Here is a 12,301-nt window from a genome sequence, read left to right as displayed (position 1 = left end):
AATACTTGAAAACAACAGAAAAAAAGACTTGAGTTACCACCTTCATCAGACCTCAGACATACTGTAATTTTCTAAAAGTGGGACATTACTGATGTTTCCTGAGAGATAGACGTCAGTGTGTCTGAGGGATTAAAGTAAACTTTAAAGCAAACACTTTCCCCATCTGCACTTAATTAGAAGAACACACACACACACACACACACACACACACACACACACACACACACACACACACAGACACACACACACACACAATTGCACTCATAATGAGTGGGTAGTTAGTGAGGTTATCCCCTGTCTATCACTGTTATCACGGGGGTAGAAACACACATACCACTTCTACACTCTTGCGACCAGGGGCTTTGGGTATGGAGTACTTGATGAAAGCCTGTGAACGATATACCTGTAAGGAAGATAAAAGTAGAGAGAGAGAGAGGGAGAAAGAAAGAAAGAATGGGAGGGAGAGAGAGAAAGAAAGAGAGAGGGAGGGAGAGAGAGAGATGATGACATTCATCCCTAATCATAATCCATCTGAGAGGCGCTGACAGAGTGATCCTACTTTATACTCACAGGGCCGTTGGGGGAGCCTCCTGCAGGGTTGGTGGGGTACCGCTGGGGAAATACCTAAGGAGGAAGTGAACCCAAGTCAGCCTGCCGACATGTCACTGCGCTGCACGCCATGATTCCCATGTTTGAATTACGCACCACAGGTTAATTGTTCCCAGTCAAATGGAACTGACAGTGTGATGGAAATGACAATGTTTTCATATGCTACTCTTGCATAAATGAGGAGAAGATCTCTTTACAACACACTCACACACACATACACACACACACACACACACACACAAGTGTGATGGAAAGTTTAATGTAGAAGACGGTGCACATACTATTTCCATGCTGACTGGGGCATTGAAGCCTGGCTGTGAGTAGTGAACATTGTTCCCCTATATGAAAGCAAAGATCAAATTAAATGGCATTCATACTATCCAAAATGTCCCCCAATGTTTTACTGTATTGTTTGATACAATGCCAGAATTATTTGACATATGCCCAGTCTGTGCATGTAATTTACCTGTGTTGAAGGACCCGATTGTCTTGGACTGTCATACTGAGGAAGGTAACTGAAGAATGGCCCAAGCTGTGAAAATAGTACCGTTGTTTAAAGGAAGATTATAGTAAATAACATTCACCCCTGAGCTGGTGTACAGATGAATTACTTTTAGCTACATTTGCAATTCAACTGAAAATATTTGTTTGAAGTGGCACACAAGCCTGGCCTCTACTTACAGGTGCAGCTGAAATTGCACTGGCGAAGCAGAGACAGAGTACAGTGGTCCACATGGTCATAATAGCACAAACTAGGGAACAGAAAAAGCCATTGTAATGTCAGGATCATTTAAAAATCACCTTAGCACAGTTTAAGTAAATAATACAAAAGAAGGTTCTGCCGTTACAGGGAGGCTACACCACGCATATATGTAGCGGTCCATTTGCGGAGAATCTGCAGCAACAATTAGCTTACACTGTAATCAAGGGAACTGGCTACACCAGATGAGATAACGGTGCGTACGGAATCGGAAAAATTAGACCAGTCTTCTAAAACTATTGTTACGCAAACAAAACACTTCAGATGCGGACCCGGTGGAGCCCGGGCCTTAGACTCAACAAGCTTGAAATCTAAACAGAGAATTGTAGTATAGTAGTGCAGTACAATATAATATACAGGAGGCCTACCTTCTTCTTCTGAAAGGCAAACGTTTTGTTTGAGGTACCACGAAATTCCAATGGTCTAAATGTGAGCCTACGCTTTTGCTTTTAAACCTTTGAGGGTCCATATTTAAACCAATCCCATGACGATCTGTTCTTTGGTCACTGGGTGTGGTCAGTATTTAGCAAATGACCAGTGGCGAGAATCTGCCTCCTCAATAGCTGGTCTTATATGCTGACACAGGCATTTGAGTCACTGAGATGACCATGGTTTGTCATTCATAATCATACACAACAGGTGCACCTATCAGCAAGTTTCTTGCCAACACAGTTGGTTTCTATGTTCCACTCAGAAGATATGCATAATTAAGAATCATGAGCCAAGCCAAGTTTTTTGTCATCTTGTCTAAAGTTAAACATTATCGTAGGTTGAAATCTGTGGGTCAGTTCAGTGGTCCCACATAACTCCCGATAATTCTGTTTCATGCACGAGACAATTTGTTGATGGAGTGATCTGCTCTGCTCTGCCCATCATTTGAAATTGGGGCCATGGTCTTGCAATACAAGTCACAAGTCATCAGTTTCTCATGTACATACTGTAGCAGCTTGCTTATTGGAATAGCAAACAAGTGAAAAACATCCAAAAACTAAAAAACCAAAACAAAAGCTATTGTACCAGCTAGACTTATTCATTAATGTATCGTTAAATGTGTGTGTGTGTGTGTGTGTGTGTGTGTGTGTGTGTGTGTTATCGCTATATAATTCAGTGTTGCACCAATTACTTGAAGGTACGCTTAAACAGTTCATAAATCAGTAATATCTAATATATCAAAGTTAATGTGTTTTCTCACTCCAAGATGTAGTTATTTGGGGAAAAAAAACAGTTGCTGTCTGCTGCTAAATCTTTAACTCCGTTGTGCAATCTGATATATTTATCAGGCACCTTCCTTGACACATCTCCTTCCTTTGGCAGCCAGAGAAGGTTATTTCCACCCATAAATAAAGGAAGGCACACATTCATATGACAGATTCTAAGATTTATTTTTTAAATCTGTCGAAACAAACTACAGTATACAAAATGGTAACAGAAAGAGCTTAATGGCTTCCTGTGGGAACCAGGAAGTCAGAGTGTAGCACCACATTGTCGTGAATGATCAGGTTAGGAAAGAGGAAGCAGCTATCAAGGTCACATCTTTGTTTCCGTGTCTTGGATACCAGTGTCAAGGAATTGGCTTGGCGAGTGTCTGAAAATGAATACAAAACAAGTCTTAAATCTCTTTAGCTCTACATATTTTTCACTTTTTGATTGTTCTCTTTTGGATGTCAGCTTTGATTACAAATATACTTTTGACATATTATCACGGGCCCTTGTAAATATTGGACAGTGTTAATTTTGAAGCAAGGATGGATTGTCTTACTGTTTACTCATCCTCCTCATCATCATCATCACTGGAAGGAGCCTTCTGTAATAAAGACAGTGAGAGAGAGAGAGAGGAGAGAGAGGGGGGGGGGAGAGGCACATGTGATTTAGAACAAAATATAGGACTTCACTGGCTCCTCACCTAGTAACTCAAGCTAATCAACAGTGCCACCAAGTGGCAACAGCGAACATGTGTCAGGCCTGAAGACTGGCACTGCTACATCTTAGCCATCCAGCAACCTGCACATCTGCACAGACAGTTCCATTGCAACAGCAGCAGCATTTTCATCTTTTTCATCCCAACCATCGGTTTGTGGCATAAAATACTCACTGTGTATCCAAATATGACAGGTGGAGGTGTACTTACGGCAGGGGCTGCGGGTGCAGCGGGTGCAACAGGGACAACAGGGACAACAGGGACATTAGGGACAACAGGGACATTAGGGACAACAGGGACATTAGGGACAACAGGGACATTAGGGACAACAGGGGCCGCAGGGGCCGCAGGGGCAGCAGGAGCGGCAGGGGCCAAGGGGGCCAAGGGGTAAAACTGGGGGGCAACCAAACAGAAGCACTCATGTTAATCAATGACCATCTACAAATAGAAATGGACACGGATGAACTAAACGTGATGGACAAAAACTCACAATCTCAACGCTCTCTCTTCCAGCAGGCTGAGGGATCTCCTGCTTCACGAGGACCTATAAGACAGGACACACACACACACACACACACACACACACGCACACGACAAAAGATGATACGTGCAGGTAATCTTAAGCCCGTGGTCTTTAAGTGTGTGTGTGGGTTTGAATGGTTCTGTTAAGTATGAGAACTCACCTGGGGCCCACCAGCAGCCTGGGCAGCTCTCAACGCATCAAGGATCTGTACGAATCACGCACCGCATGAGCACAGCGCCAACAGGCCACAAAAAACAGTTTGTACAAAATACCTCAATAAACAACAGTCCCAGATAATGAATGGATATTTATGAGTACTCACAGACTGCAGAGAGGACCCTGATACAGCAGGTGCGGCACCAGCTACCTGTCAACATAACATATTCCTTCCTTTAAACCAGGCGCACAGTGGAATACACTGCCCAATGTTTCACATATATTGCTTTGTCTGCTAAGTTTTTTTTCAACTGCTTACACACTAAATATTTGCTTGTCACACAATTTTCTAAACATGTCTTCCAAACACCATAACCCCACACCAAATCTGCAAAACCATAGCTACACTAATTCTCAGTGTTTTCAATGTCCTAAAACACATTTAGCAAAACACCACACACAATTTTCTACCTAACACATAACAATCTAACAGGAAGTAACTTGATTTTCGTTTTTCAAACACAACCCATCAAAATGCCATACTAAATCACCAGTGCTTCACTCTTTCTCTTCACATGTGTAAACACTCATTACTTTACTGAACACCATCCAATCATTGCCTTAGTATAGACCTATGAAAAGATATACTCTCTATATAGATAGACCTTTTAAATCTGCTCCTATAGAGGATTTCCGGTTGAAATGTTCAGAACCAATGCCTATACTTTGAAAGGAAAATTACAGTAATCGTACTTTAGCTTACAGTAATGTTCTACAAAAAGTCGACTTTATGTAAATCTTGTCTTTTTTACTCTATTTTTGTTTGTCCCCAAGTACCATTCGCTCAATCATTTTCTCTGTCCCTCCAGAAATGCCTCAGGAACGCTTAGGAATGTTTGTTTCTGCAGTTGAAGGGGTCTATAGCCCCTATATAGCCCCCTGTTTGCTTTAAAGATGTGTTTATGACATTTTGAATGTTGTGTGTCATTTTGCTAGAGATTCGAGGTATTTTGCATTTTGTGTGAGCAATTGTGGGTTTTGTGTGTAGAGTTTTGAGAAATAGACATAGAGTTTTGAAAATGTGTGTAAACAGTTGTAAAAAACTGTAATATGATATGTCTGTCTGTCTGCTTAATATGATATGTTTGTTTTCATATAGCTACTCACCCCTGGAGCTTGTTTAATCTCCACCTGAATGTAGGGAGCAAGCTGCTGCAGAAAGAAACAGGAATCGCATGAATAGAGTTACATAAACAGATATTACAATGCTGAGCTGTGTCCACTCGCTGTGGTGTCCAGTCTACTTACAGGAGCACAGAGTGCCATCCCCACCATGCAGGAGAGAACAATAATGGCTTTCATGGTAGAACGTAGCTGCAATGAATCAACAGATGTTTGGTAACACTTTAGTCATCAAGTCTCAAGTCAAATTGTATTGCAATGTTTCAGTTACTACTTTTAGCATCTGTGCTCTAGTCTGTTTGAAGCAATGCTAATTGGTCCTCTGAAAGACGTTTCATATTTCTTAAAAAATGAATATTTCTCAGTAAATGCAAACTTACCTTTGGTTTGGTATGATCAGAGTGAGTGTAGGAGGTATGTGAGCTGACTGAATTGGTTTGGGGGGAACATCGCTCCCTATTTATTTCATTTGTGAACAAAAGGGCATCAATTTTTGACAGGTGTTGGTCACTAGCCAAATTTTGCTCTCATTTTCTGAAAAAGTGCTTTGACAGCTATTGTATATCTTGTACATCTTCACGGAGCAGTTTGGCTTTGAGTATAATTATAGAAAGCTGCTCAGGCAGAGAACCTGTGCGGAGATTGGGCAAGAATATGACAAGGAAATGTCATAAATCATTTGCTGGAAGGTAACTGAGGTCAGAAATGAAACAACCTGCTTTCAGTCCCTGTCAATCAAAAAGTAAAGGTTCTAGACACTGAATGTGTTGAAATAACAAATGCACGGTAATTATGGAGGAATGGATATAAACCAGCTACAGTACTAGTAACATTTTGCTGATGAAATTTCTGTCTGTGCTCTTGTCTCTCGAGCATTAATACTCTTTAAGAAAAAAACAAACAAACAATCAAAACATGTCAAGTTTAATTGCATATAAAATACATAATTCCCTTTGGATATTCTGAAGGTGAGATCAGTGAAAACGCTCTTGTAAAATTCATGAGCAAGTCAGGAATTTGCAACATGATTTGTGATGTTGCCCACAGACAACATGGAGTAGAACCCAACTGAAATGCTCCAGAGATCATACCAACACATACATTTTTATTTTTATTCATTTATTTATGTCATATATCAATATATTTTTTTCCAGTGAAAATACATTCTGCAGAATGTAGTGAAAGTATTTGAACAAACAGACTCTATATGTCTCTTTCAAGGGTAGTGACAGGCATATCACCAACCATCACACACAAGAGGTGCAGTAGAGAGAATACATTAGTAAATGCATAGCATACACTATGTGTGTGGTTTCAAGAATGTGTGTTTGAGTCAATGATGGACTAGTGTCAAGGATGTGTGTGTGTAAGCCAAGGCTGTGTGTGTGTATGTGTGTGTGGTGTCAAGGATGTATGCATGTGCCCAGGCAATGTGTGTGGTGTCAAGGAAGTGTGAATGTGTCTCAATACTACAATTCAAAATGAGAATACCTGACTGTTATTTCCTTTACAATATTACATTTAAATTGATGTTGTATGGGACAGCAGAGACAATTCAATCCAGAATACAATTTAGAAACTATAAACTCATGTACTGTATATTCACCAATAGGTTAGTTCAGAGATTACTTTGGTAAAAGTGGGCTAACAAAAGCAAATCATGGAGTCTCTGCCCAGCGAGCGAACATTCTGATAAACCTGCGCTGTACTGTAAATCACCAAGTTTAAATGTATTCTTAAAAGCTTAACATATACTACACACATAATGTTTAACATAATCTACACACAGTTAGATGGACATTTGGTAGATTGGTCTAGGATCAGGGCTGTGAATTGTTCATAGCACTGGTGCTACCGAGGTTGATAGTTTTGTTGCACAATTCACAAAATCTCTAGCAATGGTAAGTAGTTACAAACACCTCTTATGTAGGTTACACTAGAAAACACTTTAAATTAGGTGCACCGGCGCTAAGCTGGTAAATCACCCATAGCACAGACTGATTTTTTGTAGCATGTCCTACATATATGTAGCACTGTACAGCCCTGAGGGTGCAGGACTGCTAAGGGGATAAGGCCCCCATGTCTGTCTCCATGGTGTACTCGTTACAGGATGCCCCAGTTACAGGATCTGATGTGAGCACCTCTGCAGGACGAATGACCAGGTCCACATTTGCATCATCGGTCTGATGGTCAGTGACGAGCATCCACTCTGCAGTCGGCGTCACAGCAGGGGCCTGAGGCTGGTCCAGGCTTGCTGGAGTGGCATCGTGGGAGGGGATGGCACCCCCTGCAGGCACCTCCACCGGCACAAGAGCTGGATCACTGACCATGACCGGGGGCAACCCTGGCATTGGACCAATGGGCAGAAGAGGGCCGAGGGGCATCAGTGGGTTGACGTGCATGACAGGGTTGACGTGCATGATGGGGTTGAGAGGCTGAGCTGCGGGGTTGGTGGCTGGACGCTGAACCCCAGACGCCGCCATTCTGGCCTGCTTTAGGGCAAGGGAGAGAAACAGATTGGTCATTCAGCTTACTGTCTGCAGTCTACTGATAGTTATTTGGTCCGGTAACAAAGTAAAGGAGCTGGAGCTGAGTTCAGGACCTGGGCTTGCATGCAGTAGCCAGAAAGCTTGTGGGTTCCTAGTTGCCACCATTGTAGAGCAATTACCCAAAGTTGCTCTGAGGAGACAGACCCTTATAATAATTGACATACTGTATTGATGTCACTTTAGGTAAAAGCATCAGCCAAATGAAAAATAGAACAAGTATTTGACTTGCACTTACTTCAAGCTCCTCAGAGCTGAGACCACCAGATGTCCCAACCTATAACGACAAATCTGTCTTAGTATCTCCATGTATTAGTTGTTGGCAAGACAAGTCAATTCATTCAGTCATGTTTCAAATGTCTCATATCATGTAAATTACCTACCAAAAGTTGACTGTCAAAATATAGGGGGACCTTAGGAGAAGAGAAGACAAATCCATTTTGTTTATTTGTGTGTTATTTTAGACAACACCTTGTTCTTCATCGATTATCTGATAACTCCTAGTTGTGTAGGATTACGGATGAAATCATAATCTATAGCCCTCTTCTGGGACTATTATGAGAGCTAATACCAGTGTGTCCTTTTCAAGCAATTTCTTTCAAAAGACATTCTAATCTTGAGGGCCCAAATTACCTTTGTAGATTTATTGACTGACCAAATAATTCAGTGCTGCCACTAGTTCACTGCTACGGAACTGGAAAAACTCCAGGGGGTACCTGTGGCCTCTGCTGCTGGTCCTGCTGCTGCTGTGGAGACCCTGGGTTCCCTTGCTGACCAGGCTGGGAGTCTGGGGACACCGGCATCAGGTGTCCTGGGAGTTGTGGGAACACAGCTGGGTACAGCATTGCTCTGTAAGGGGGATACTAAACCATAGGGGTAATGGTATGATAGTGTCTTTGTTCTAAGGGCTCAATGAGTTCATTATCAGACAGTTTGGTAACACTTTACGGTAAGGGTACATGAATCATCATGAATTCTTGCATTAATTCATTCAGGATTTATGCATTACTTCATGCCTTAATATCTCATGAATCATCAGGAATTGACATGAGTTCACCATATGTCATTCATGACCTCATGCATGAACAACTAAAGCATTAAGTACGGTGGGTACATCATTATAAATTATGCTTTATTAAGCATGATTTGCATTAAGCATTGATGATGATAATTCATGTACAATAAGCCTGATTTGAATTCCATGAGTAGTTACCGTGATGACCACATTTGTGACAGAAAAACACAAATCATCAAGATAATGCTTAATAAAGCATAATTTATAATGATGTACCCACCATACTGAATGCTTTAGTTGATATGTTGTTCATGCATGAGGTCATGAATGACATATGGTGAACTCATGTCAATTCCTGATGATTCATGAGATATTAAGGCATGAAGTAATGCATAAATCATGAATGAATTAATGCATGAATTCATGATGATTCATGTACCCTTACCGTAAAGTGTTACCGACAGTTTTAATTAAAGAGTTGGCTATATTTTGAATATTCTTTGAACATGAACCCAACGAACCGAATTATTACAATGATAAGCTAGAGGTTGGTAGGAGTTCATTATGAGAATTGACATTTGTGATCAACAAATGTATCTCTGCATTGATATAGTGTATTAATATTGCTTCAATATATCACTTTTTCTTGAAAGTACAGGATTACAGTGTTTCGACAGGCTGTCTGGTTTCCTAACCCACCACATATCTATCTTTTATGGGGGGGCCAACCACAAACATTAAGCTCCCCCGCTTGCTGGATGTTTTGAAAATATACTCTACATCAAGTGGAATGCCTCCAGCCAAAAAAAAAAAAAGAAAAAAGGGGGCAGGGAACTGGTACAAATGCCGGAGGGCTGCATAGCTCAAGTTAATTAGGTTTTGTTTTGGATGACGACCAAGGGGTGCAGGTCTTGTCTTGACTGAATCAGGGATCAGCTGAGAGGTGAACACTAACACCCCATCTAGGCCTCACTTTCACACACAACCTCTCCCATGTATCACTGCAGCACTGCCTAATGTAACAAGTAGGGTTCAGAAAAGAGGATTGGAAAATCTGGGAGAGACAATTTCCCTGTGTTCTCATAAACAGTTCAAAGGAACTCTAGAACAATATTTTAAATACTCTCTAGAACAATACTCAAGAACAATATTCTACTGTTACAATATTCTACTCATTGTTAAAGAAGGTGTTGCTGACAACTGATTGCATTCAATTAATCAGTTTTTGATATTTATAACTTTTTACATGAAACATAACACCTTTGCTGTCTTTTAATATTTTGTTCTGGATTTTACATGCATGGAGATAACCCCATCACCCAGTCATTACCTGTGGAAAGTGCTCAGGATGGAATTGTGGCTGTACTCCCGCCATGCTTGGATAGATGACCGTGAACAGAGGCTGTCCCCCAGGCTGTTGAATCAAGAAGCCCTGTTGAAGTCCATGCTGTGGGATGGTGGGGTGAGGTGACCCTGGTTGTAGGATAAAATATGGCTGAGGCCCAGTTTGTGGGAAGACAGCTCTTGGCTCGGTTGTGGGCAAAGTCTGCATGGGGTCCGGCTGGACCCTGGTTTCCAGTTCTGGCTGAGCGGGAGCAGAAGGCTCGGGATGAGGCAGCTGCACATTGGGAAGCATCTGCAGACGAACCTTAGTGGCAGACTTCTGGGCTCCTGGTCCTCCCATGGGAAAGTCTCCCCTTGGATCTGCCAAAGAGGAGTCTGCTGCTAGCTGGAGACGCATAAAGCACATATTACTGACTGCTTTAGTGATTTGAACCATTTCAGTGATAAGGATTCATGGGAAAATCTTGAATTCCGCTAGGAGTCACAACAGAATTGGGTGGCAGGTGGTGATAAGAAAGACACACTCACCGGAATACATGATACTGCAGACCACAGCCAACAAAAAGCAAACAAAATCACTCCTTCCATTTTGGAGCCTACCGACACAACCCAACTGAAATATTATTGCCATTCATCAACAATGACTAACATTGATGAAACGAAAAAATGAAATTGCTGTACCTGAGAGGGAGACCTCTTTTGGTCCAAAATAGCAATAATGTGGATTTATCACAGCCGAGGACTGAGTTGAACAGCAACTAAAGAGTGAGCCACCTTTAAAAGCTATCTCCCGCCACATTAGCCAATCACAATAGAAGAAGAAATCATGTCCATGCCATGAAGGACTGACCACACACCACAGCCAAATTGCATTTGCTTCATTTGATGCATTCTCCAGACATGACTTCTTGTCTGAAGGAGCGCTGCACACCAATTTACCCAACCATATATTTTTTTTGAGAACATTAAGACAGCTTTCTCACTGTGGTCTGTGAACCACCACTGAGGCTTGTCAATAACAGTCAGAAATGCAAACGCCACACAGCAGACAGACACATACAATCAGACAAGTGAAAACATGTCTAAACAAATATTGTTTTATTGATTCAATATTCAAATGGCAGCACAGAGCCATTGGTTATATGCCACCATTTTAAATCAGTTTGAAAGATGCCAACTTTCTCCCTGAACAGCCTCTTTTGCCAGACCCTGCAGCATGTTATGTCATGTTTTGTTAAATGCTACTCTTTCGGGCCACACACTGGAGTCACTGTCATGTCTGCCATTCCAAAAGAGACAGAGAGAAAGATGCATACATATGCATACAGTCCACTCATAGATTTGGTTTTGTTTGGTATTAGAAATTCAAAGTAGCAGTAACATAAGCAAGACAAGAAATATGTAGGAAATATTTTATATTTTGGAATCTAGTTATTGTAGAATAGCTATTATAGTTATCATCTAAAACATCATAACAACTAACTAATGTTTTTCTATCCGAGCACACTCACAGATACACTCAAACAATGGACAAAGCAATCACCTGAGACCTCAAAAAATCACTCTAATCAGCAGAGATTGATCAAATGAAATAGGCCCTTTATTTATAGGCCTGATTATAGCAGCTATGCTGTGTATATGATACCTGCCTTTCTGTCTAGCCCTCCTCCTGTCTAGCCCTCCTGCTGTCTAGCTGTCCTCCTGTCTAGCCCTCCTCCTGTCTGACCCTCCTGCTGCGTACATATGTATTCATGCTTTAACCACAGAAACTCTGTGATGGTTGAGTTGTGATCACGCTGTGTAGGGATGCAAGACGGGTGAGATACTGCCCTCGGCTATCACACAGGAATCTCCGTGTGTAGGCTGAGACAGGTTAGGAGGCCCAGATCTCTGTGCACTGGGAACGCCACTTTATTGCCACACCATAAAGTGAAATTTAATTATTTTCTGATTATTTCTTTTCAAACTGTATGATTTAGGGTGCGTCATTTCTCTTTGAAGGTAAATATTATTTTGTATAATTTCAGTTGGCCATAGGTAATAAGGTAATAAGGTTACCCAATAAGGTATGGATGCAAAATCTTGTAAAAGTCCCACACCTTATCTTGTGGGCACTTGCCATGTTGTAATTGGCTGTCTAGGCATTGCGTTCTCTCTGCAGCGCCAGTGAGGCAATGCCTCACCCATGGTAATCCGTAACACTTATCAGCCAGCCCCACAGGACTTTAATCCTACACACACTCTGGCT

At 41.5% G+C, this 12,301-nt stretch overlaps 3 protein-coding genes across 7 annotated transcripts in view; all 3 read right to left on the bottom strand.

The window, feature by feature from the left end:
* scpp5 (secretory calcium-binding phosphoprotein 5) overlaps window positions 1-1,803 on the bottom strand; it is a 3,743-nt gene extending 1,940 nt beyond the window's left edge. Inside the window, exons 1-7 of one of the 3 annotated variants that reach the window (XM_042104870.1) lie at window positions 1,738-1,803; window positions 1,291-1,361; window positions 1,076-1,141; window positions 891-947; window positions 571-624; window positions 335-403; window positions 1-4 (exon numbers count right to left, since the gene is read on the bottom strand). The exon at window positions 1-4 is cut by the window's left edge and continues 23 nt beyond it. In XM_042104870.1, coding sequence (XP_041960804.1) covers window positions 1-4; window positions 335-403; window positions 571-624; window positions 891-947; window positions 1,076-1,141; window positions 1,291-1,350 — 310 coding nt within the window. In that variant the 5' untranslated portion in view covers window positions 1,351-1,361; window positions 1,738-1,803. Of the gene's footprint in view, window positions 5-334; window positions 404-570; window positions 625-890; window positions 948-1,075; window positions 1,142-1,290; window positions 1,362-1,457; window positions 1,612-1,737 lie in introns of those variants that run through there. The other 2 variants (XM_042104879.1, XM_042104860.1) reach the window with 2 other exon arrangements.
* A 927-nt stretch (window positions 1,804-2,730) lies between these two features.
* scpp7 (secretory calcium-binding phosphoprotein 7) lies at window positions 2,731-5,573 on the bottom strand. Of its 3 annotated transcripts, XM_042101872.1 has the most exons (10): window positions 5,529-5,573; window positions 5,275-5,340; window positions 5,134-5,178; window positions 4,133-4,177; window positions 3,971-4,015; window positions 3,778-3,831; window positions 3,607-3,680; window positions 3,498-3,543; window positions 3,129-3,173; window positions 2,731-2,954 (listed from the first exon to the last, which is right to left on the bottom strand). In XM_042101872.1, exons 2-9 carry the CDS (start codon window positions 5,326-5,328, stop codon window positions 3,132-3,134), a joined length of 405 nt encoding a protein of 134 aa, XP_041957806.1. In that variant the 5' UTR covers window positions 5,329-5,340; window positions 5,529-5,573; the 3' UTR covers window positions 2,731-2,954; window positions 3,129-3,131. The 3 variants fall into 3 exon arrangements, with proteins under 3 accessions (XP_041957806.1, XP_041957791.1, XP_041957796.1); XM_042101857.1 differs by having other exon boundaries at window positions 3,498-3,680; XM_042101862.1 differs by having other exon boundaries at window positions 3,498-3,680; window positions 5,134-5,175.
* A 1,635-nt stretch (window positions 5,574-7,208) lies between these two features.
* ambn (ameloblastin) lies at window positions 7,209-10,610 on the bottom strand. Its single transcript, XM_042084384.1, has 6 exons — window positions 10,582-10,610; window positions 10,040-10,438; window positions 8,411-8,557; window positions 8,078-8,107; window positions 7,933-7,971; window positions 7,209-7,640 (listed from the first exon to the last, which is right to left on the bottom strand). Exons 2-6 carry the CDS (start codon window positions 10,391-10,393, stop codon window positions 7,209-7,211), a joined length of 1,002 nt encoding a protein of 333 aa, XP_041940318.1. The 5' UTR covers window positions 10,394-10,438; window positions 10,582-10,610.
* Between the last annotated feature and the right edge of the window lie 1,691 nt (window positions 10,611-12,301).

This window comes from Alosa sapidissima, chromosome 1 (assembly GCF_018492685.1).
Source record: "Alosa sapidissima isolate fAloSap1 chromosome 1, fAloSap1.pri, whole genome shotgun sequence".
Classification (NCBI taxonomy): Eukaryota; Metazoa; Chordata; class Actinopteri; order Clupeiformes; family Clupeidae; genus Alosa; species Alosa sapidissima.
Note: the sequence above shows the minus strand (reverse complement) of the source record. Positions and strands in the feature narration are given on the sequence as shown.